This window comes from Phacochoerus africanus, chromosome 14 (genome assembly GCF_016906955.1).
Source record: "Phacochoerus africanus isolate WHEZ1 chromosome 14, ROS_Pafr_v1, whole genome shotgun sequence".
NCBI classification, from domain to species: domain Eukaryota; kingdom Metazoa; phylum Chordata; class Mammalia; order Artiodactyla; family Suidae; genus Phacochoerus; species Phacochoerus africanus.
Window position 1 is genome coordinate 17,392,981 of NC_062557.1, and position 24,599 is coordinate 17,417,579.

General features: G+C 53.3%; 1 protein-coding gene across 1 annotated transcript in view; it reads right to left on the bottom strand.

The window, feature by feature from the left end:
* CRHR1 (corticotropin releasing hormone receptor 1) overlaps positions 1-24,599 on the bottom strand; it is a 54,055-nt gene that overhangs the window by 4,220 nt on the left and 25,236 nt on the right. Inside the window, exons 3-8 of the mRNA XM_047757391.1 lie at positions 16,364-16,483; positions 10,859-10,944; positions 2,854-2,960; positions 1,923-2,043; positions 1,575-1,728; positions 1,222-1,282 (exon numbers count right to left, since the gene is read on the bottom strand). Coding sequence (XP_047613347.1) covers positions 1,222-1,282; positions 1,575-1,728; positions 1,923-2,043; positions 2,854-2,960; positions 10,859-10,944; positions 16,364-16,483 — 649 coding nt within the window. The remainder of the gene's footprint in view (positions 1-1,221; positions 1,283-1,574; positions 1,729-1,922; positions 2,044-2,853; positions 2,961-10,858; positions 10,945-16,363; positions 16,484-24,599) is intronic.

The window sequence follows — 24,599 nt, forward strand, 5'->3', positions numbered from 1 at the left end:
CCCAGGTCATACTCTAGACCAATGACATCCATCTCCCCGGAGGTCAAGCCTGGGCATTGGTATTTTTAAAGCTTCCCGAATGATTCTAACATGAGCCAAGGCTGAGAACTACCTCATCAGTTTTCAGGGGTGATTGGAAACACCTGCTTCCATTTAAAAGGACTGTCTGGACTTTAGAGCTAGAAGGAGTCTCTGAGATTGTCCAGATTCATTTCTGTTAAATCCATGGAATCTTCTGTTAAACATTATCAGAAAACATTTTTATGGCATTTACTATGTGCCAGACTCTATTCTAAGTTTTTTTTGATGTTTGTTTGGCTTTTTAGGGCCCCACTCTCGGCATATGGAAGTTCCCAGGCTAGGCGTCGAATTGCAGCTACAGCTGCCAGCCTACACCACAGCTCAAATCAACACCAGATCCTTAACCCACTGAGCGAGGCCAGGGATTGAACCCATGTCCTCAGGGATACTAGTCAGTTTCGTTTCTACTGAGCCACGATGGGAACTCCCTATTCTGTTTTGATATTAACTTATGTCATCCCCATAACAACCCTTTGAAGGAGGCACTACTACAAGGATGCCCATTTTACAGATGAGGAAACTGAGTGAGGCACACTGTAGTAAGCAGCCCAAGGTAATAAAGCTACTGAACAGTGGAGCCACGATTCGGAAGCTGGGTGGTCTGGCTCCAAAGATTGCCAGTAGACTTTAGGCTGTTCTGCTTGTGAGACAGATAAAGAGAGCCTGGACCTGCCCGTCCAGCCCCACCTCAGGCAGAGCACTGCTAGGGAGCCTCAGATTGAGTCTGACTCCCAGCACCCTCCTATATGGATGAGGAAACTGGGGCCCTGACAGGGAGGGTGACATGGCTGACGCCCCCTGGGGAGTGTCAGGCAGAGCTGGGCTGGGGGCCTCCTTGGGGTTCAGGGGTCCCCCAGAGCAGTGCAGAGAAGGAAGGAACTTTTTTTCTTTTTAGGGCCGCACCTGCAGCATATGGAAGTTCCCAGACTAGGGGTAGAATCGGAGCTGCAGCTGCTGGCCTACACCACAGCCACAGCAATGCAGGATCTGAATGGCGTCTGCAACCTACACTGCAGCTCGCAGCAATGCCGGATACTTAACCCACTGAGCAAGGCCAGGGATTGAACCCACATCCTCATGGGCACTATGTTGAGTCCTTAACCAGCTGAGCCACAATGGGAACTCCAAGAAGTAACTTACTTCTCATTGTCATAGTATAGCTTCCCAATGGCCCAGGCCACGATGATGGGGAAAGGCACACCTGGGGGAGAGACCGGGTGTCACAGGACCCATCGGTGGGGTCTGGGGGATGCAGAGCCTGGAGGACCCCAGGGCAGCCCAGTGCCCAGAGGTGGCAGGCCCCCCTCCCCCCCCAGTACTCACCCAATACGGCTCCTTCAAATGTTCCCGCCGTCCCCACCCTCAAGTAATGGCAGAGGGCTGTGTGCACACCCCACCACCCTAACCTGGCCTGGGTCTCAGGCCCCCAGCCGGCTGGCCTGAGTCTGGGTGAGAAGAGGATGGCTGGCTGGGGCAGGGGGTGGCCTGCTCACCCCAGCCAATGCAGATAAACATCCACTTGCGCAGCCGGTCTGTGGAATACGTGAGCACGATGGCCGTGTGCAGGTAGCAGCCCTCGCCGAACATCCAGAAGAAGTTGGTCACATGGAAATAGTTGTAGGCAGCTGTCACCAACCTGCACCAGCCCTGCCACCCACCCCCATCAGAGGTGACGATGAGCCAGAGTAGGGGGGCAGCAGCAGCCCACCTGGCCTGGGGGACCCCCTGCCCCTTGGAATCCTGTTCTATGGGCTCCAAGGCCTGGCTCTGGTCCCTCCTCCTCCAGGACAGCCCCACCCAGACCCTCCCTCTGACCCTGGGCCAGTCCCTCCTGGACACACCACGTTGCTCTGGTGGACTTCAGGGCTCATGGTGAGCTGGACCACGAACCATGTGGCGTTGCGCAGGATGAAGGCTGAGATGAGGTTCCAGTGGATGATGTTCCTCAGGCACCGGATGCTCCTGGGGGCAGTGAGGGAGGGTGGGTGACAGGAGGAAGGGGAGGAAAGCGAAGGTGAGAGCGAGGCCACCAGCTCGCTCCAGCCCAGATGTATGGACAGGGAAACAGAGGCTCAGAGCAGAGTTGGCTGCCAAGTCCCACTGGGAGGTGGCAGCAGAGGCTCTCCTGATGCCCCACTGGTCCCTTCCCAACTGTGGCGGATCCAGACCTAAGCTCCAGGGCAGAGCCTGCCACACAGCCAATGCCATGGGGACTAGGGGCTGCTTGCTGACCAGGGATGGCCCCTCTCCCCTGAGCTCCCCTCTCTCCCTGTAGCTCCAGGCTTGAGGGTCAGAAAACATGAAAGGCCTCCGGAGAGAGGCCTCCCTCCCAGCTCTCGGCCCTGGTGCTCAGGCCCTGCTCCCACCCCCCAACTCCTGGCACTGACCCGTCTAGTGCTGCCACCTGCATCCTTGGCTGTCATGCCAGTCCCAGGCAGGTTCCAACCCAAAGGGGGCTCTACTTTCCTGGTCTCCCAAATGGGGGCAGCCTGGCCTGGGTGTGGGTGACACAAGGCCAGCCTAGGCTTTGGCTGTCCACCTCCCTGCTGCAATCACTGGGTAGGGGTACAGAAGCAGCCCTGCCAGAGGTTCCAAAGGACCTGGGACACCTATATCTGCCACCTCCTCCCACTGGGGTGAGGGGGCAGCTCCAGGCTGGGGATTCCCTTCCTAGCAGCCCCCTGCTTAGAACTGCCTCCTGCCTCTTCTCACCCCTGCTCAAGACTCTGGGAGGTGGGATGGGGGACAGGGGGCAGGGACAGGGCTCCTCACCTGAGCCGCAGAAAGAGGACAAAGGCCACCAGGAGGGCCACCAGGGAGACACAGTGGCCCAGGTAGTTGATGATGACAGCCACATGGTAGTGCACCTTGCTCTTCTTCTGAGGCAGGAGAGAGGGCAGGCGTGAGGCTTCTGCACGGCTACAGCCCTATGCCCACTCGACAGTGAGGGCAGCCCCCCACAAGTGCCCCCAACAGTGTTGGCAACAACACCAAGAGCTCCCCCCTCCTGAGCCCCTACTAAGCGTCAGGCATTGCCCTAGAGCAGGGCAGTCCAGTTTGAGACTGTGTCTGTTTGCCCCTGAATCCCACGCTCTGCGCACTGCTCTGCACAGTTAGACAAGTATCAGTCAACTTGACTTAGCACATCACACAGGCTTCCTCCCTCTGCAGGCACAAATGTGCCAGCACAGCTCACAGACAGGCTCTCACAACTACATTTCCATTCGGTCTGGACACCAGGTGGCCCTTGTAGGGCAGACACAACCCTCTAGGACTTCTCCTCCCATCTGTGTTGAGCCACCATCTTCTTGATCACCCCTAAATCCTTCCTGCTGCGGTCGAAGGCTGCTCCTACCAGTGAGGAGAGGGAAGGGCAGGTGCTATGGATCAGCATCCACAGAATCATTAGAAACCATAAAAAAAAAAAACAAAACCCAAACCCCAAAAACTCTCTAGGCTCCATAACTGGCTTCCCAGGTCCTACCTCTGGCCCAAGGGGTCTGCTCCAAGTCAATGGGGTCCTCTCTCAGGACTAAAACGAAGTCCCCAATGTTATGATTTAATTCCTTTCACATGCTGATGGAAGCTGGGAAACGCTACGGTCCCCCCTTTCCAATCAATGTTCGCTCGATGAGTGTTGAAGCCTTCACGTTTACAGAGTATTTTCATACCTGCCGTCTTCTCAAACCCTCAAGGCAACGCCAGGGAAAGAGCTGGTAGGGGATTTGCACCTTGTTTTGCAGAAAAACAGGCCCAGAAGTACGAGGACTCATTCAAGATCATTATCACTCAACTTCAAACCACCTCTCACCTTCATGTGCAGGGTGGAAGATGCTGAGGCAGGAAACTGGTGGTCCCCAGTGCCCAGCTCTCACAGACTCCTGTCCCGAGACAGCAACAGGAGCTAGAGAGCCAGAGTATGGTGCAAGGTGGGACCCGACAATGGGGTGGGCGGGAAGGGAAAACGGATGCTGGAAAGCAGCTGGTTTCTGGGGTGGAGGGGTGCAGTGGGGGGGCATGTCTCTGTGAACCCCTCCCTCCCTTACCCTTTCCAGGTTCTGGGGTGGGGCCTGGGCATGACGGGGCACAGAAACTGGCTGAGAACAAGCCCAGCTCACAGACCTGTTCACCCTTTCAGACCCATCAGAGCTCCTGGCTCTCTGTGGACCCTCCTGTCAGAATTACAAAATCTGGGGACATCAGAGCTGGTCCCAAAGGATCTAGTCCAGCTCCACCCATCTTTCAGATGAGGAAACTGAGGCCCAGATTCACCCACCCGAGGACAAGGGATGTACTTCCATGGCAGGACAACCACCAGGCATCTGAGAAGGGGCGAGGCACTCCCTGCCTCCAGCCCCTGGCGCACCCCTTCTGAAGGGGTGTCTTCACCGAAGAAGCCCTAAGGTCCCCAAAGGCCCAGGCAGCTCTTCTAGGGGTGGGTTTTCCTGGAAGAGGCTTTCAGGAACATGACAAAATCACATTAGCAGCTCAGGCTCTGAAGGGCTGAGACCCAGCAAGGTGTAAATGGAGGCAGTCGGGAGAGAGGCGGGCGTCGGGGGGCGGGGGGCAGAGAGTATCCGCTGTGTCCTATAAATCAGGGTGGGGGGATTTTTGAGCCCCTGGCCAAAGATGCCAGATCCAGAGAGTCCAGCAGATATGCATACATCCAGCCTTTCTGGAGCTGATATTTAATTTCCTTTTATTAAATTTTCCACAAATCCAAGCTGCGAAGCCCCTGGGTAACGGCAGTGTCTGCGGAGCCCAGAATGTGTGATGCCCCAGCTCCCTGCACAGGCTGGGGGCAGGGCAGAAGGAACAGGATCCAGGGAGACCTGCTGCCCCCCCAACCCCCAGCTGTGCTAGGATCCTCTGGTTTGAGGTGGGATGAGTCATTTATTAAGTACCAACTGTATGCTGGGCACTCAGCCAGGAGCTTGACAGATGTCACTGCTTTTCTTTCTCACAAGGGCCCTCTGAGACTATCCTTCTGTCCCCGTTTTTCCAGTTGAAGAGGTTGCATCAACGGCCCAAGTCACCCAGCCAGCACTCAGAATCCAGGTCTGCTTGGCCTTAAAGACCCTCCCTCCTCTCTCCCCACATTCATTTCTTGGGGGATAAGCAGGGACTGAAAACAGAGGTGCTCTCTTCATCCTGGGCCCAGAATCCTCAGGGAGCTTCTACAGGGAGCTTGGGGGTTCTTGAGGGATTTTCTCCACTAAGGGTGAAAGTGGAGAATCAGGAGCCACCTCTGCCTGACCCCTCCAGCTGGAGTGCCCAGGCTGGGTCAGAGACCTGCTTCTCATCCGCCTTATCAGTCTGATGCAATCTGAGAAACAGCAAGCCTGCCGGGGGTTACAGTGCAGAGAGCACCCGAGAGGACTGGGAGAGGTGGCAGTGTCACCCCAAGAGATGGCCAACATCACCAGGAGAGACGGTCAGCCACCCTCCAGAGATGGCCAGTGACACCATTTGAGATGGTCAGTGAGACCCTGAGAGGTCTTCCATGACACCCAGGAGAACAGCCGGCAACATCTCGAGACACTGAATAACACCCTGAGTTGGTCAGCGTCCTCTGAGAGAAAGCCACCATTAACTGCAGAAACCTCTGGGATGCCTGAAGGACAGTTGGACACGGCCAGCCCCTGGGGACCTGACCAGCCCTCTGTCCCATTTGCAGACCTGAGATAGGCAGGTGCCTTGAGGAGGGTGGCACGGTGTGATGCTGGGCAGAGGCCAGACCAGAATGCAAGAAATAATTCTGACCAGATTTTCTGCAAGACACGCCTTGTTCCAAGTGGTGGCCGTGTCAGATCTGTCCCGATGCCCTTTCAGGATGGCGTGGGGAGTTCTCCCTGCCTAGTCCCCACCACCCCTCCCAGGCTCCCTGCTCCACTCTCTCTCCCACCCCCACACCCGCCATTTTGTGGCTCTTCCTCTCCACCTGGGTCTCCTGAACTACCTCATCCCCCGCGTGGGCGCTCCAGCTCCTTGCTCCTCAAAGTGTGGTCCCCACGCTAGCATGGACATCAGCTAGGAGCACGCAGGAATCTTAAGAAATGCACACGGAGTCCCCATCGTGGTGCAGCAGAAACAAATCCGACTAGGAACCATGAGGTTGCGGGTTCGATCCCTGGCCTTGCTCAGTGGGTTAAGGATCCGGTGTTGCCATGAGCTGTAGTGTAGGGTGCAGACGCAGCTCGGAACTGGCGTTGCTGTGGCTCTGGAGTAGGCCGGCAGCTGCAGCTCTGATTAGACCCCTACCCTGGGAATCTCCATGTGCCACGGGTGCTGCCCTCAAAAGACAAAAAAAAAAAAAAAAAAAGAAATGCGCAATCTCAAGCCCCACCCCAGACCCACTGAATGAGGATCTTTATTTTATCAAGAAGTCCAGATGATTCCTAAGCATTTCAGAAGCCCTGGTCCAACCAACACCCTCTGCGAGCAGTGAGCCCTGGCTCAGGTCTACACCCTGAATCCCTTTCATGTCCCATCAAGGTGTGCTCTCCCAGGATGTCCCTGAGGCCAGGGCTCCCTATGCTCAGCAGAGTGTGTGCAAGTGTCCTGGGAGGCAGAGGTGGGGTGGGGGGCAGTTTCTGGGGCGGTGGGGTTGTCACTGCAGTGGAGGGAGCCAGGTAGTGTGGGAAGGGTGTTGATGTGGGAGTGGGGCCAGTGCAGGGGTGATGGGGGCTCAGCGAAGGGGCTGGACCATGCATGAAGCTCCTAACTGGGGGCTCATCCCCTGGTGGTGATGGCTATGCGCAGGTCTCCTCCCATGCCTGGCCTCTGGGCATCCTCACAAGTCCCATTTCACAGGCAGCCATCCTGCGAATCCATTATCTGCAATTCCCTGGGGCGCTGGTGCTTAATTAGGGCTGAGCCGGGGCCCAGAGCTGAGAAACCGGCTGCTGGATTAATTGGCAACTTTCTTCCTCCTCTTCACAGTAGCTCCAGGAAGGGGACAGGGAGTCTTGTGAGTGAGGAAGGGTCTGGCACGGCTGGGGGCTGGCATTTTTACTAATTAAATTAATTGATTACCCAAAGTGCTAGGCAAAGGGGCCAGGTGCCCGGGAAAGGGTGGGCGGGGCAGGCCGGGTGGGGGTGAGGCACTGCGACCAGACGAAGGGGGTGCCCCTGTCACCTGTGGTCTCATCAGTGACACCCCCACCCTGCCAGGTGAACAGTACAACCTCTGGTGGCCAGCAGCAGAGGGGTGGCGGGTGGATGGAGCGCCCTCTACAGGCCAAGATGCAGGCGGCCACTACCCTCCCTCCACCAGGAGACAGAGATTGTACATTTTACAGAGTAGGAAACTGAGACTCAGTGAGGCTGTTACCTGCCCGGGGTCACACAGCAAAGGTGTTGGAACCCGAATCCAAACCACAAAGCTTCTGCCTTCAAAGCAAGTGCTGTTCCTGTTATACTGCCAAAGAGGGGCCTGATGAGAAGCTGGTGCCCCTAATCCTCCTTCTTACCCTAAACCCTGGGCGGGGAGGGGTTGGGGAGGTGGAGGGAGAGACCCCAGCCCGGGCAAAGGGGTGGGAGCTGCAGGGCAGAGAGAAGGGAAGGCTGAGGGCAGCTCACCTTTGCCCCGAATCTTTTTTTTTTTCTTTTCTTTTGTTGTTGTTGTTGCTATTTCTTGGGCCGCTCCCGCGGCATATGGAGGTTCCCAGGCTAGGGGTCGAATCGGAGCTGTAGCCACCAGCCTACGCCAGAGCCACAGCAACGCGCGATCCGAGCCTCGTCTGCAACCTACACCACAGCTCACGGCAACGCCGGATTGTTAACCCACTGAGCAAGGGCAGGGACCGAACCCGCAACCTCATGGTTCCTAGTGGGATTCGTTAACCACTGCGCCACGACGGGAACTCCCCTGCCCCCTGAATCTTTGATGAGTGTTTTGGCGAATGGGGGCTGCTGAGGGTCTCCCAACAGCCTGTGAGAAGGAAGTGGCTGAAATTAGAGCAGGTTAGATTTAGTGGACCTTGAATGCCCTCTGACACTCGGCAGGCTCCAATGCAGGGAGGGAGGCCGAGAGCCGCTGTGGTGTCTCCAGCTTTGCCAATGTCCAAGAAAGGGACAGACACCTACTCCTCTGGGATGGGGAAGAAGGCTCTGTCCTCAGGCAGGAGGCTGGCAACCTGACCCCCCTGTTGGAGATGCATCATCAGCCTCAGGCTCTGCAGACCCAGCAGGAAGATCAAAGCACAGGGTGGGGTGCAACGAAGAGGCTGCAGACTTCCTGCCTCAGTCCTGCTTCCTTCACACCATCCTTCTCTGGGCAGGTACTGCAGTCTTTTTTTTTTTTTGCCGCCAGCCAACACCACAGCCACAGCCATGCCAGATTGTGTCTGTGACCTATACCACATCCCACTGAGCGAGGCCAGGGATCGAAGCTGCATCCCCATGGATACTAGTCAGATTTGTTTCTGCTAAGCCAGGACGGGAACTCCGGTCCTGCAATCTTAAGAGTCACTGACAGCATGGACCTGACCTCCCACCTCCTCTACTGTGGGCCAGGTAAGGAGATCCCCACTCTGCTGAGTGGTCTTCTTGTCTCACCCCCACCCAAGCCCATCCCTTCTGGCCTGTTTCCCAACTGGGAACCTTACTTTCCTCCCCCAGTCCAGATGGATGCCCTCACCCCAGCCCTGAACTTCCTGTGCTGGCTAGCTGTACGGTGCTTATCAACTGGGGGAAGGGGGGTGATGGCTATCTTTGCTCAGGCCAGGTTGTCGGGAGCCAAGCCAACCCACCCCTGCCTAGGATGCGCCATGTGGCCTGGCCTGTGTGACCTTAGGTGCCAGGAAGCCTCTCTCTCTGCATCCCAAGTCACTCTTTCATCTCCAAAGCAGCGCTTTAAAGCACGTGTTATTCTTTTAGGCTAACTAAGCATTGCCCTATCTTCCTAGCTTCTGGAAGGAGAGCAGAGCCCCCATATCTCAGTGATGGGAGGTCCGGGGTGGAGCCCTAGGCGGAGAAAGGTGTTTTCCCACCACCAACCTCACTTCACACTGAGTACCTGGTGGTGGGCAAAGGGAGCCTGACTCCCATGGCCCAAGTTCCAGGCTCCGACTCGCTCTGGCTGGGCAGCCTTGTGGGATCACCGCCCCTCCTTTCTGGACCTCAGCCTCCCCCTCTGTAAAGTGAATGGGTTGCACTAGATCAGAGTTTCTCATTTTCCCCCCGTCAAACCCCCTTACCCCACCGCCAACCCACATTGTTAAAAATACAGATTTCCAGGCCTTGGAGAGTTTGACTTATCGGATGTTGTGTGTAGCCCTGTATTGAATGAGTGTCTGGGATGATTCTTTTTTTTTTTTTTGCTATTTCTTTGGGCAGCTCCCGCGGCATATGGAGGTTCCCAGGCTAGGGGTCGAATCGGAGCTGTAGCCACTGGCCTACGCCAGAGCCACAGCAACGCGGGATCCGAGCCGCGTCTGCAACCTACACCACAGCTCACGGCAACGGCGGATCGTTAACCCACTGAGCAAGGGCAGGGACTGAACCTGCAACCTCATGGTTCCTAGTCGGATTCGTTAACCACTGCCCCACGACGGGAACTGCTGGGATGATTATTACCAGACAGACCAAGGTGGGACGGAGGCTCTCCAAGGTCCCTCCCAAGTTAGAGCTTTTAGGCCCTGGAATTCTTGGAACTGCCTCAGCCAGCCCCTCTCTTCCACACCCCAGCATCCTGAGGCCCTTGGATAACTTGGGGCATCTTTCCATCTGCCCTTTACTTTGGGCTCACTCCTCCCCCAGCTCCAGGACCCCCACCTTCCTCAGTCTCCACTGAAGGGGTGGGTGGGGATGCGGGGGGAGGGGCGAGGGGAGGGGGACGCAGCAAGACCGGGACAAGATTACTCATGCCTCTGCCAAATGTCACCCTTAAAAGATTATTCACTGAAGCACTGTTTGTAATAACCAAAGACTGAGAATAAAGATCGGTTAAATAAGTACAGAACATTGGTATAATGTGATTTTATGAAAATGTAAAAAGAGAATGTAGATGATCTGTATGTACTGATACAGAATAGCCAAGATGGATGATCACATGAAAAAAGCAAGTGCCAAGCAATGTGTATAATATGCAACATTTGGGTGAAAAACAAAAGTGTATATACACACACACACACATATGTAATAGCCTCCCTATGCAGAAACTGTCTCTGGAAGAACATTTAACAAACTGGCAAAATGGTTGCCTTTGGTGGGGGGAACCTGGTGGCTGGGCCAGGGCTGCGAGGAAAACTTTTCTCTGTTCTTCCATTTGTACCTTTTGAATTTTGTATTATGTGTAAGCATCATCTTCTCCAAAACATTTAAATATTTAAAAGGCTCTTCAAGGGCTTTTTCCAACTTCATTGCTCCCCACCTCCATCCCTGATTCTGATGCAGGACCCTGGCTGCACCTGGATGTGCCACACAGGGGGGTGGGGTTGAAAACGGAGGAGAACCCGTCCCAGTGAGTGAGTGAGTGGAAGGAAGGAAGAAGGAAGGTAGGGAGGAAGGAAGGAGGAAGGAAGGGGGGAGGAAGAGAGGAAGGGAGGGAGGGAGCTGCCCTCTTGTCTGACTCCCCCAGGGAAGCCCGCTCACAGGCTGGCCTATTCCCAGCTCCCCAGTCAGTTTCCCCCTGCAGATCAGCCTCTGCCACCCCCAACTCCCCCCCCCCCGCCCCCGCCCCCCGCACAGCTAGCCAGCAACAGGCGCAAAGCTGCACAGGGGCGGGGGGGCCCGGGCCCAGCCTTCAAAGGGGGAGCCTGGCTTGGAGCCTCACCTCCTCGCTGAGGATCTCATGGCACTCGGAGTAGTTCACGCGGGCGGCCCAGGTGCCATTGGCCAGACACTCCCGGTAGCCATTGTCTGGGAAAAGAAGAGAGAGTTAGAGTGACCCGTGGCTCCTCTCCTGAAGAGCAGCCTGAGCATCTGTCCGTCCGTTGGTCTGTCCATCTAGGCTAGCTGCTTGCTGGGGGGTCCTGGGTAAAGCTAAGGAGAGGAGTTCCATCTTTCTTCCTGCCCCTTTCTGCCCACTGGCCCCCAGTAGGATTGTGGTGGCGACCCCACTGCCTCTTAGGCCTTGGCTCTGCCCACCCAGGCTCACGGGACTGGCCCAGGGGCATGGGCCTGACCAGCTCACTGGGCTGTTTCCTCGCAAGCTCGTATGGGGGGCAGATGACACAGTGGGTGCCCTTCTGAGAAAGCTTCCATTTTGGGGGTTCACATGGCAGCGGAAAAGAATGGTGAGTTCTGATGAGTCAGTTCTCACCCACAAGGCTGGGCATGATGTGGTGTGTGGTGAAAGCTCGCGTGGCACAAGGCAAGGACAGCTTTCATACGGTGGGACTCTCATGGCAGCGTTTCACAGGGGGTGGGGCTCACAGGGCAGGAGTTAGGGAATGTCCCCGGGGTGGCATTTCCCTGCAGCAGGCTTTATGCTGGAGGGTCCTGTGGTGGGAGCTTCCAGGGTGGAAGTCTCTTGGGACAGAAAATGACAGGTGGCAGGAGATGGGAGGTGCACTGGGGGAGTCTCGGGAGTGGGCCGCTTGTAGCAAGGAGCCGCTCCAACCGGCACATGGCACTTGGGAAAAAAGACAGGAGAGTGGCCTGGGGAGGTGGAGGGGTCCAGGCAGCCATCAGGTCAGAAGCCTAAGAAAGTCACCTTTCTTTGGAGATTGGGAGCTCCTGTGGTCTGAACTGAGGCCTGGCTTCAAGGCTCTGGGACACACGGAGGGCGCCTCTCACCCTCCTTCCTGCCTGTACCCACTCCCACCCTGGGGCACAGGGCCCTGAAACTCAGTAGGGAAGGGATGGAGGGAGATTCAATTCTTAAGTCTTTCCCCCTTTGCTGGCGGAGGTCACCCTGTCCCACCCTCTACCTCTTTCCCACATAGATGGCTCTAAATACATTTCCTTGAGGTAATTTTGGCCCTGACTCCAGGCAGCACTGGCTGGATGAGAAATGAGCCTTAAGCCATTCCTACCAGAGCCCCTCCCCTGCTGCAGGCCTCACACCACATCCCACCCCCCCTGCAAAGCTGCAGAGCGTTGGGGAAGATACTTGAGTCCTAGTCCCTGAGCCTGGAGCCTGCCTGGCAGGGGCAGAGCACCGTGAGCAAAAGCACCGTGAGGACGACAGAACGGGGACCCCTGGGCCGGCTCAATGCTGCTGTGCTGTGAGAAGAACCTAAGCCAGCTGGCCTCTCAGGACCCTCATTTTTTTTTTTTTTTTTTCCTTTTTAGGGCCACACCCACGGTGTACGGAAGTTCCCAGGCTAGGGGTCAAATCAAAGCTGGCTGGCCTACACCACAGCCACAGCAATTTGGGATCGGAGCCACATCTGCAACCTACACCACAGCTCATGGCAACGTTGGATCCTTAACCCATTGAGCAAGGCCATGGATCGAACACACATCCTCATGGATCCTAGTCGGGTTCATTAACCGCTGAACCACAAAGGGAACTCCTTCTCTTCTCATTTCTAGGAGAAAGGGCTGGACCCACTGATCCCCAAGGTGCAATCAAATCTGGGACCTGCCTCTCTGCCGGCAGCACGGGGCAAGAGGAAGAGGATGGGGTGGGCGTTAGCGGGTGGGCCTCCTCTCTAACCCCGCTCCCTGGCCTTTCTGCTGAGAGGCTGCTCCCGCCACAGCACACCAGTGAGAAGATGAGGCTAAATGGATTTTTAAAGCTCTGCTCAGCTTCTCTGCCAGTGGACCTGAGTCTCCGCAGAGCTGAGCCCTTGGGCAGAGTTGCTGATTCCCTCCTAATTGCTAAATGAGGGATAAGCTACTAGAGGGCTGAGGGCTCAGAGGCTTGGGTTTCGGGGAGGCAAGGAAACAGAGGAATCCAATGTGTCTGCCCTGGACAGGAGGGCCCTGGAACTGGAGGCTGCTCCAAAACATCTGCAGAGAAAGGGACATGGGGGTCAGAGACATGGCTGGAGGGGGCAAGAGGACAGCAGTCGGGGATGTTGCCTTAAGACAGGAAGCACCCTGCAGTATTAAGAGCTGGCTACCCTGACAGCCTGGGTTCAAATCCCGGGCACCAGCCCTTGGGCAAGTCCCACTACCTCTCAGTTTCCTTATCTGCAAGATAGAATTTTTTTTTTTTTTAAGGGCCACACCTGCAGCATATGGAAATTCCCAGGTTAGGGGCCAAATTGGAGCTGCAGCTGCCAGCCTATGCCACAGCCCAGCAACGCAGGATCCAAGCTGAGTCTGTGACCTACACCACAGCTCATGGCAACGCCAGATCCTTAGCCACTGAGCAAGGCCAGGGATTGAACCCACATTCTCATGGATACTAATTGGGTTCGTTTCCACTGAGCCACGATGGGAACTCTGATAGGAATGATCTTAACAAGGGCTTCTACCTCAGTGGTTGAGGGGCTGACATGTACCGTGTGCTTGGAACACTACCTGTCATGTGGTGTGAACTGTTATTTTTATTATTATTGTCTTGGAGAGGTATTTAACTAACCTTATATAAGATTCAAAACACGTCATCTGTTGCTATCATAGGGGCTCCTGGTGGGAGGCATCCCTTTGGCTCAAGCCCCCCTTTTGCATCCCACAGGCAGGCCAGGAGCCTGGAGCCAACCCCAGGCCAGTCACCCAGAGGGAGCAGGTCTTAGTGGGAAGTGGGGAGGTGATCCTGCAAGAAAACAGGCCCAAGAAGCAGGAAGTCGTTGCCGGGGAGGATGCGACCTCCTTGTCTTTAATTGCTGAGCTGAGCAGTCCTCCCGGAGAATCATGGGAAAGTGGATATTTTTGGAAATGCTTCCCATCCCTTTGAAGATCAGATGCAGCAGGAGGGAGGGTGCTGAGGAGAAGGCCTAGAAGTCCTGACAGCGTCTCATCAGTAAATGAATTAATTAGTGTCTAATGATTAGGTGCAACTCTAGGTTCCTGGTCGCTACTGATTACTCGGGCGTTCTGCATCATTCTGGTGCTGGGGGCACCCGGAAAGGCCAGTCTTCCAGCCCTGCCCCCATCAAGGGACCATCACCTCCTCCAGCTGCTCTCCTAGGATCACAGGGGGGACAAGCAAGGGAGCACCTCACCCAAAACTTCCACCCATCCTGCAAATGGAGAAACTGAGGGCAGGGGAGGGCCAGTGCAGAGGGTCCCTGAACCAGTTATAGATGGAGTTGGGACTAGAACCCAGGACTTCTGCCTTCCACTTGCAGCAGAGCTGACCTATCAAGAAGAAGGTGCCCAGGCACTAAAGTTTTATTTGGTGCATGTCAAGTTGCCCTTGGGGATGAGAGTGAGGGGAGTATGTGGGGAGTGGCCAGGGCCAGCTGCAAAGGTAGGTCAAACTGTAGCCACAGAGTGTGGGCTTGACCATGGAGCTCCAGAAGGCCTGACTCCAGGCAAGGGTGTGACAGGTCACATGAGAAACTGGATTTAGAGACTGGGGAACTTAGACTGGGGCAGCGGCAATGGGGGTGGAGGGCAGGTTGGGTCACACACAAGAATCACTTTGGAGGTGGAATTGACCAGACCTGGAGCTGTCACGAGGGGGTTGGGCACCAGCCTTAATGCGGCCTCTCTCCAGGGAGCTCCGGGGCTGGGCTCACAGCCATGTGAGAAGAGCAGCATCAGGGCTCTGGGGCCCCAGTGCCAGTGCTGCCTCCAAGCTTTGTGACCTTGGGCAGTTTTTAGCCTTTCTGTCTCCATTTCTTACTGAAATGGGCCCAACTAAACTGGAGGCTGGCAGGATGTACAGCCCTAACTTTCTTCTAGGTCCACCTGCCATTCCTCCTACTTGCATTCTCCCCGCACACCTCTCCCAATCTTTCTTTCTTTTCTTTTCTTTTTTCTTTTTTTTTTTTTTTTTTGCTTTTTAGGGCTGCACTTGCAACATATCGAAGTTTCCAGGCTAGGGGTCCAATTGGAGCTGCAGCTGCCAGCCTACACCACAGCCATGACAACACCGGATCCTTAATCTACTGAGTGAGGCCAGGGATCAAACACACATCCTCATGGATACTAGACAGGTTCTTAACCCACTGAGCCACAAGAGACACTCCAGGACAAGGTCTTAAGGAGCCATGTCATCCAGCCCTCTCCATCCTCAGAGGAGGGGCCAGAGGGCCATAGGAGGGGAAAAAATGTGCTAAAGGTCACACGATCACCTGGTGTCTGTGTCACCCTCTGACTCCTCTGAGCACTGAGCTCAGGCCCCCAAGACCCCAAAGGCCCACTCAGGGACCCCCAACCTCCCTTCAGATAGATCAGGGCCCCCAGCCTGCAGCTGTTGCTTTCCTGATAAGCAAGGGCTGTGAGTCATTGACAGGGGAGAGCAAATTAATTCTGAGGGTGACAGGTGGCATAGCAAGGCGCTGCAAAGCCTGGAGGTGGAGGCTGCCATCAGGGAGCGAGGTGTTTACATGTGGATCAAATATCCGAACAAACCTGGCCTGGGTCAGTCCTCCCCCAGCCCCACCCAACCTGTAGACCTGCATGCAAGGCTGAGCCCCCTGCCCATCTAAAACTCTGAGTCCCTTACCTTGTTGGGCAGGGGGTGCTGGGTGGGTCTGGAAACCTCTCTGAGCAAAGTTGGGAGCTACTCTGATGATTCCTGCCCTACCTCGTGGCTCATACTGACTGATCCAGTCTGGCAACTGCAGAGGAAAAGTGTCAGACGGGCCTGGATACAAATTTCTGCTTCACCTCTTACCAGTTGGTGACCTTGGGCAAGTTCCCTAACCTCTCTGAGCCTCAGAGGCCTTAGTTATACAACATAGTTACATGTAGTGTCTTCCAGGGTGTTGTGAGAACATCAGCAGCAATGAGCAGAGTGCCCAGTAGAGCACAGAGCTGGCCTTTGGTCAATGGCCACTGGTACCCACAAGTGGTTCTGCTATTATTTTTGTCTTTTTTTTTTGGTCTTTTTGTGTGTGTGTGTGTGTGTGTGTGTTTTTAGGGCCACTCCCGCAGCATATGGAGGTTCCCAGATTAGGGGTCCAACTGGAGCTGTAGCTGCTGCCCTACACCACAGTCACAGCAACATGGGATCTGAGCCACGTCTGTGATCTACACCACAACTCGGCAACACTGGATCATTAACCCACTGAGTGAGGCCAGAGATCGAAACTGCATCCTCATGGAAGCTAGTCAGGTTTGCTAACTGCTGAGCCACGATGGGAACTCCTTATTATTGTAATTGTCATTGTTATTTTCCACAATTCCAACAAGTCCCAAGCTCTGCCCATCCTGTCACCTCTTAGTGGATGGTCTCCCCCCCGCCCCCCGCCAGCCACACGAGCTCCCTTACTTGTGGTGTTGTAGCGGACACCATAGAAATAGGCAGGGCAGGGTCGAACAACTAGCTGCCCTGCAGGGCTCTGGGGCCAGCAGGTGCCAATGAGGTCCACGGATGCGTTGCACTGCAGTCCTGTGGGGAGAAATGGCTGGTGAAGCACAGCAATGTCCCCATTCCAGTGTCCTAGCCCCCTCCCCACCAGCCCACACTCACACACCAACTGGAGACAGAATAGGAGCAATGGCCCCAGTGCAGAGATGAGCTCCTTTTCTGCAGAGGAGACACCAGGGGAAGGAATCTGAATTTGGTGCTATGGCACTAGGGAGCCAATGTGGGTTCCAGAGCAGAGGAGGAAGAGGCAGCTGGAGGCGGTATTAAAAGCTGAGGTCCTAGATGACATTTAAAGGAAAGCAGGTCATGTTTCAGGTCCCCTGCTCTCTAGCCTGAGGACACTTATCTTGGCCCTTCATTTGGTATAGACTTGAGCTCTCAGAATTCACAGCCTGGAACAGTTCGGAAGAGACCCAGCCAATGCCCGACCCAGTCCTCTCACACATCTCTAGAACCAAACCACATCTGCTCTGGACCTGCAGGGAGGAACCAGCTAAAAGAAGTTGGCCCACCTGCCAGCTCACCTGATAACCACATTTACTGAACATTTGTGCTCTGGTGCATGCTGGATCCTCAGGAGAGGAGGGAGAGGGGAACTACAGGGAAAAAGGGAAGGGACACCATCTGGGGGAGTGGAAAGGACACTGGACCAGTACTCTGGAATCTTGGTTTCAGACTGGACTCTGCAATTAATTTGCTGTGTTGCTGTCGGCAAGTTGCTTGCTCTCTCTGAGCTTTAGTGTCTTTATTGATAATAAAGTATTGGATCTGATCAGACATTCTTATTTTTAAATTTTTATTTGTTTATTTTTAAGGCCACACCTGTGGCATATGGAAGTTCCCAGGCTAGGGGTCAAATCAGAGCTGCAGCTGCTGGCCTGCACCACAGCCACAGCAATGCCATAGCCACAGTAACACTGGATCTGAGCTGCACCTGCAACCTAATGCCGCAGCTTGAGGCAACGCTAGATCCTTAACCCACTGAGTGAGCCCGGGGATTGATCCTGCATCTTCAGGGACACTATGGTGGATTCTTAACCTGAGACACAATGGGAACTCCTGATCAGAAATTCTTTTTTTTTTTTTTTTTTTTTCCTGTCTTCTTAGGGCCGCATCTGTGGCATATGGAAGTTCTCAGGCTAGAGGTCAAATTGGAGCTGTAGCTGCTGGCCTACACCACAGCTCACAGCAACACTGGATCTTTAACCCACTGATTGAGGCCAGGGATTGAACCTGCATCCTCATGAATACTCGTTGGATTTGTTACCACTGAGCCACGATAGGAACTCCCCTGATCAAAAATTCTTAATTTCAGTCCACTGGAAACTTTTAGGATTCATAGAGACTCCAAAATGAAAATTTTGTTCCATACATGCAATTTAATTGGGAAAGGGGCAATGACTTTCATTAGACTCTCAAAGGGATCTGTGACATAAAAAAGGGTGTAAACAGCTGGACTGGAAAGAAGATGTCAAAATCCCTTTCCAAATGTTTGCCCTTAATTAAGAGCTTTTTGGAGTGGAGTGGAGTGTGTGTGTGTATGTGTCAGGGCAGAGTTGAAGCCACAGTAACACTTCTGAAGGGTAGGCGACGTTTGGTTACCAACAGGTGGGGGCTGGGCTAAGGGCAGTCCTGGCACCCCTCCTGATGCTGCCCCTTCTTTCTCTGCCTTTCCAAGCCCCTTTCCTGCTCAAGGCTGGCACACCAGTCCTGTGGAGACCCACAGTGTCCATCATGATGAGAGGGGGCTAATAACCTGAGACTGGCACTAGAACATACAGACAAGCCAGGGAGAGCCCTGAACCAATGAGCATCTTCAGTGCGGGGCATCAGCAGTTGCCAAGCCCTGGCTGGGACCCACCCACCATCTCCTCCCCAGATTAGCCTGTGCCCAGTCTCTCAGGAAACAGCACTGAGTTATACTGGCATCCTTTCCCTGCTGGATGTAGGGCAGTGCTGGGCAAATGCTAATCAAAGCGATTCATAGGGTGTGCCTGCAAATCAGGGCTCAAGAGGCAGAAGCTTTGAGGCCAAGTGGTTTAATTGAAAGAGAAAGAAATCTGGATTGGGGCTTAATGGGCACAAGGAGACGGCCAGCCAGGCAGCTGGGGTGGGCCAAGCTTTGGCGCTGTGCCACAGTGAATGCCATGAATGGCATCACAGGGAGGTGATGTGGGTAGGGGAGTGAAGAAAGCAGGTGGAGATGTTAATCTGCCATGGGTCATGCCCATCGTGCTGAGCCTGAAGGAAGAGAGAAGCCAGAGGCACTCGGGGAGGGAGGGCTAATACTATTGACCGTGCTCAGCTTTTTCAAAGCCCTTCTTCATGCATCTTGTTTGATCCTCATCCACCCTGCAATGTGGGACTCCCTTTTTTTTTTTTTTATTTACAGATTCATTATTCCCTTTTTACAGATGAGGAAACTGAGGCCCAGGAAAGTTAAGTGACTTGCTCAAGGTCATCAGTCAATGAGTGAAAGAACCAAGACTCACAGCCAGGTGTTTTAGACTCTAAATCGAGAGCTCTTTCTATTATAACACATCGTGTGCCATAAAGGAAGGGGGCCAGTCAAGGAGGCAGCGGGGAAAGGAGTAATATTTATTGAGGGCCGACTGTGTGCCAGGCACCTGCCAGGAGCTTCACATATACCAACTGATTTAATAGACCTCCTCAGGAGGTTGTTCCATCAGTCACTCACTCAATCATTCACAGCATCTCCTGAGCAGGCACTGGGAGCATTAAATGCTACGTCCTGTGCGGCAGCCCCTGGAATGTGCCTAACCCGCTCTTTCAGTCAGTGTAACATCCATCCTTCCTCCCTTCCCTCTCCCTCTCTCTCCTGCCCTGGAACGTTCCCCAGAGCCCCTTCTGAAAAGAACAGAAGGGCAGGACTGGGCACCTGAGAAACTTTCTAGAAGCTGAGGATACAGTGCCTGTCCTAAGAGCTAGGAGTTCGGTAATGAATGAGATAAATGCCCCACCATCAGTCTGCAGGGTTGGGGGATGGGTTGTGTGTTCAGACGGACAGACAGACAGACAGATGTATCTGCTAACCAGTAAGAGATGCTACTGAGAAAAACAGGCAGAATATGGAGATAAAAGGCTGACAGGAGCGTTACTTTAATTTGGTGCTAACATTTAAGCAGAGACCCAAAGAAAGTGAGAGAGAGAGCTGTATTCATACCTGGGGGAAGAGTGTTCTAGGCAGAGGGAACAGTGGGTATGAAGGCCCCGAGGCAGGTGTGTGCTCAGTGTGTCTGAGGTGTTATAATTCCTATCACTTGGTGGCTCACCCCCTTTCTCATGGAGAAGCTAGATCCTTTCAGAGTTTTTCCTGGGGGTGGAGGAGGTGAGTGGTGGTGGGCTACTGTAACACAGAAAACTAGTCCTGCATCTCCCTCCTTCCCCATGCATGCCCAGCACAGATGCCTGGGGACCCACACTCCAATTGTTCAAGGGAGCGCTGTGGTCAGACGGCCCCAGATCCCTGTGAACGGAGGGAAGAGGCGAGGGAGGAACAGTATGAAAGGCTCCCACCTCCTCCGAAAAACTCCTGCTGAGTCAGAGTCCTGGGGGGCCTGCTTTAATGATCAAATAAGAACCATTTGAAGGTGGCCTATTTAAAGCTCATGCGCAATTGGGCACTGGTTTCTTCCCCTGAATGGATTATATAGCCCCCTTCCCATCAGGGTCAGGGTCCAAATGTACTTAGCAGATCTTTCCATGGCAGATAACCTCAGAGGGAAATTGGAACCTGGTTCCCGCCCCCAGTTATATTGAGTCTCCTATTAGGGGCTTGTGAATGAGCCGGAGTAGGTGGGCGCTTGGCAGTGCTCTGTGGCTGAGAAGCCCATCCCCCTGTTTAGTTTAAGCCCAGGAAAGGGACTCAGCCAAGGCTGCCCAGTGGGGCAGCCAGGTGGCCTAAGAGCAGGCTCTGAAATGCACATGCTTGCCCATGCCAGGAAGGTGCTGCTGGGATGAATGGGCAGGGGCTGGGCGGGGTCACCTGGCATGGAGAGGGTGGCAGAGGCCACGTAGAGAGTCCGGCTCTTTGCTCAGCTCTCTTGTCATTGGGCTGTCTCCTCTTTGGCTGGGCCGAATAAAAGGATGTTTTTGGAGAGCAGATTTGTGGTTGCCAAGGGGCAGGGGGAGGGAATGGGATGGACTGGGAGTTTGGGATTAGTAGATGCAAACGGTTACATGTAGAATGAATAAGCAATAAGGTCCTGCTGTATAGCACAGGGAACTCTATCCAATCACTTGTGATAGAACATGATAGATGATAATATGAGAAAAAGAATGTATATATAGGGAGTTCCCGTCGTGGCTCAGTGGTTAACGAATCTGACCAGGAACCATGAGGTTGCGGGTTCGGTCCCTGCCCTTGCTCAGTAGGTTAACGATCCGGCGTTGCCATGAGCTGTGGTGTAGGTTGCAGACGCGGCTCGGATCCTGCGTTGCTGTGGCTCTGGCGTAGGCCGGTGGCTACAGCTCTGATTGGACCCCTAGCCTGGGAATCTCCATATGCCGCGGGAACGGCCCAAGAAATAGCAAAAAGACAAAAAAAAAAAAAGAATGTATATATAGATATGACTGGGTTACTCTGCTGTACAGCAGAAATTGACAGAACATCGTAAATCAACTATAATAAGATTTTTTTTAAGAAAAGGATGTCTTTGGAGGTGTGCAATTCATCAGGACATGTGGTGGGGGAGCCTTCTGTCCTGCAGGTCTCCAGGCTCTTCATTTTTGCATTCCGGGCACCTAGTACAGTGCCAAACACATAGGAAATCCTGAGGAAAATTAGAGGCTGTGTGTAAACCCAATACAGGTATGGGAAACTGCAGGGGGTAGCTCTGTACCCCCAGATGAGACCACAGTGGGCCCTGGGTACCACAGCTCTCCAGGCAACCACATACGTGGTGGTGGGAAAGTTCATAATCAGCCCCATTTGATTCAAACCTTGGGGCTACTACTGCTTAGGAACTGTGTGTGCTTGGGCAAGTTACTTGACCTCTGTGAGCTGTAGATTCCTCTTCTGTAAGATGATAAAAAAAAAAACACTTTTTAACACAACTTAGAGTAGTGTCTAACATATATATATATGTGTATATATATATATGTGTATATATATGTGTATATATATATATGTGTGTATATATATGTGTGTATATATATATGTGTGTGTATATATATGTGTGTATATATATATGTATATATATATGTGTGTATATATATATGTATATATATATGTGTGTATATATATATGTATATATATATGTGTGTATATATATATGTATATATATATGTGTGTATATATATATATAGTAGGCACTAAGTAACTATGAGCTACCATTAACTGCTATTATTATTCATGACCTTAAGACAGGGGATGATGGAGTTCCCGTCGTGGCGCAGTGGTTAACGAATCCGACTAGGAACCATGAGGTTGCGGGTTTGGTCCCTGCCCTCGCTCAGTGGGTTGACGATCCGGCGTTGCCATGAGCTGTGGTGTAGGTTGCAGACGCGGCTCGGATCCCGCGTTGCTGTGGCTCTGGTGTAGGCCGATTCAACCCCTAGCCTGGGAATCTCCATATGCCGCGAGAGCGGCCCAAGAAATAGCAAAAAGACCAAAAAAAAAAAAAAAAGACAGGGGATGACCCTGGGTCCTTGTCAACAATATGATTCCATTTGTCTCTGATATCACTGGTCGATAATTCTATTACTTTCTGGCATTGTCATATTCATACCGTGATTTTCTGAGTTGCCAGGACTGTGATCTGCAATGTGATGGAGCCTCGGCCCTGGGGACCCACCCTGTCCCTGATCCTGGCATGTGAGAGGCCCCCCAAAGGCCCCAGCTCGGTGCCAGCCACCCCATCCAGACGCCCATCCATCTGTCTCAGTCCCTCTACTCCACCCTCACCATCTGTCTCTACCAGGGCCCAGCAGTCTGGGTAGGTCTTAGCATCAGAAGACAAATAGTCCGTTATCAAAGGCTGTTGTGGAGGGTGATGGATTGTGTGCCCTGAAGCCAGGCAGGCTGGGCTGGACTGGGGGTAGAGGCACAGAGTACAAATTATCAGGGAATGAACAACATTCATCACGGCCTGTTGCCTCCAAGGACAGGTGACACCTTTGTGGGCTCAGGGATGTCACTGCATTGAAGCACAATAAGCCAGTTATTGGAGACTGACCTGGCCCCTGTGCACAGGGTGGAGGCTTCATCTCAGACTGGGCTTCCGAGCAGGTCTCCTCCCTCCGTCTTTTCTCACTAGAACTCCAAACTCTTTTGCTTGAGAATGTTCCAGTTCCTCATGACCCGGCTTAGCCAACTTTGCAGCAAGATGTGACGGGCTCCCAGTACCTCCCCAGGCTTACTGCCTTTCCCTCCTGACCCATCGCTTTTCTTCCACCAAACCTACCTGCTAGTCCTCAGTCAACTCTAGCTTTGGCTCAGAGCACTGGCTCTTCTATGCCAGTCCCTGCTCAAAGTCTCTCAGATACTCACCTTGAAACCTCCTCCTTCAGGAAGCCTTCCTGGTTTCACACCACTCTGATCTATCCTCCCTGACACCTCCACTGTAGTGAGGAATTCACGGCAAATGCCTTCCCCTCATTCCAGCTACATAGTAAGCACTTTTCAAAGCCTGCTGATGTTGCCGACAATTATAAATAATACTCAGTAGTGGTGCGGCACTCTACAGTCTGTGAAATATTTCCATTCAACATAGTGCATTTCATCATAACAAATCCTGGAGACAGGTATCAGCCCTCCCGCCCCACTCCACAGGTGGGCACGGTGAGGCTCAAGAGAGTCAAGGACACGATCATCCCTGTGGCTACGAGTGGGGGCCCCTAGGGCAGACGTGACAAGACCAGTGCCACTATGATGCACGAGAACCTAGTCAGGGCTTAAGGTCCAGGGCTCATTCCTCCCCCTCCCCTACCAGGCCCTCCCAGGGGCAGCTGCTCTGAGCTGTGGACACCTCCTCTCCCCGAGGCCCAGGTTCAGAAATGAATGCTTCCTGCTTCCCTGCTAGCACATAGCGGTTGTTTCTCTGCAGCACATGTGCCTCATAGCATGTGTGTTTATTGGACTTGACTCCCAGACCAGACCATGAGCCCCTCTTAGTTCTCGAGGGAACATGGGGTCCAGCACACAGTAGGTGCTCAATTAATGAGCTGGACTGAATCAAGGAGAGACCTGCAGAGGAAAATGAATCACCCCAGAACGAGCCTCCTAAAGACCCCCAGGTGCACCCCTCCACCTTTGCTGGGCAGCAGCACCCCCAGGACCCTGGTTAAAGGGGTCGGGGTGAGGGTTCAGGGACCACACCCCAAATAAGAAAAGGCATGGCATTGGAAGCCCCCAAACTGAATTCTCCTGTGCCTTAGGTTCCTCATCTGTACAAATATCATGTCTTAAACTCTGGTGAGAAGGCAGTAAGATTATGATACAAAAGCACCTTGTAAATGGTGAAGTTATACAGGCGTTAGTCATTGCAGTTAAGCAGTATTTTCTATCGAGGAGGTGGAAAGCACGCTGCTAGAGAACATATCTGGAAACCAGGCTTCCTGGGCTTAAATCTTGGCTGGCACTTACTGGTTCTCCTCTGTGCCTCAGTTTCCTTATGTATAGAAGGAGGAGGATAATAGCACCAACCTCAGAAAGTCATTGTGAAAATTGGGTCCACATACAGATGCTCCCTAACTTACGATGGTTCGACTTTTGATTTCTTGACTTTATGATGGTTTGAAAGCAATACGCATTCAGTAGAAACCAGTCTTTGAATTTTGATCTCCTCCTGGGCTGGTAATATGTGGTATGATTCTCTCTGGCAATGTTGAGACGTGGCAGCAGCTGAAGCTCCCAGTCAGTCATGCGATCAGGAGTGCAAACAACCCCTGTGCTTAACAACCACTCTGTACCCAGACCACCTTTTCTGTTGTTCACTTTCAGGACAGTATCCAATACATTATATGAAACAGTCAACACTTCATTATAAAACAGGCTTTGTGTGAGATGATTTTGCCCAACTGTATCTAATGTAAGTGGTCTGAGCCATGTGAAGTATGCTAGGCTGAGCTGTGATCATTGGTATGTAAGGTGTATTAAATACATTTTGAACTTACG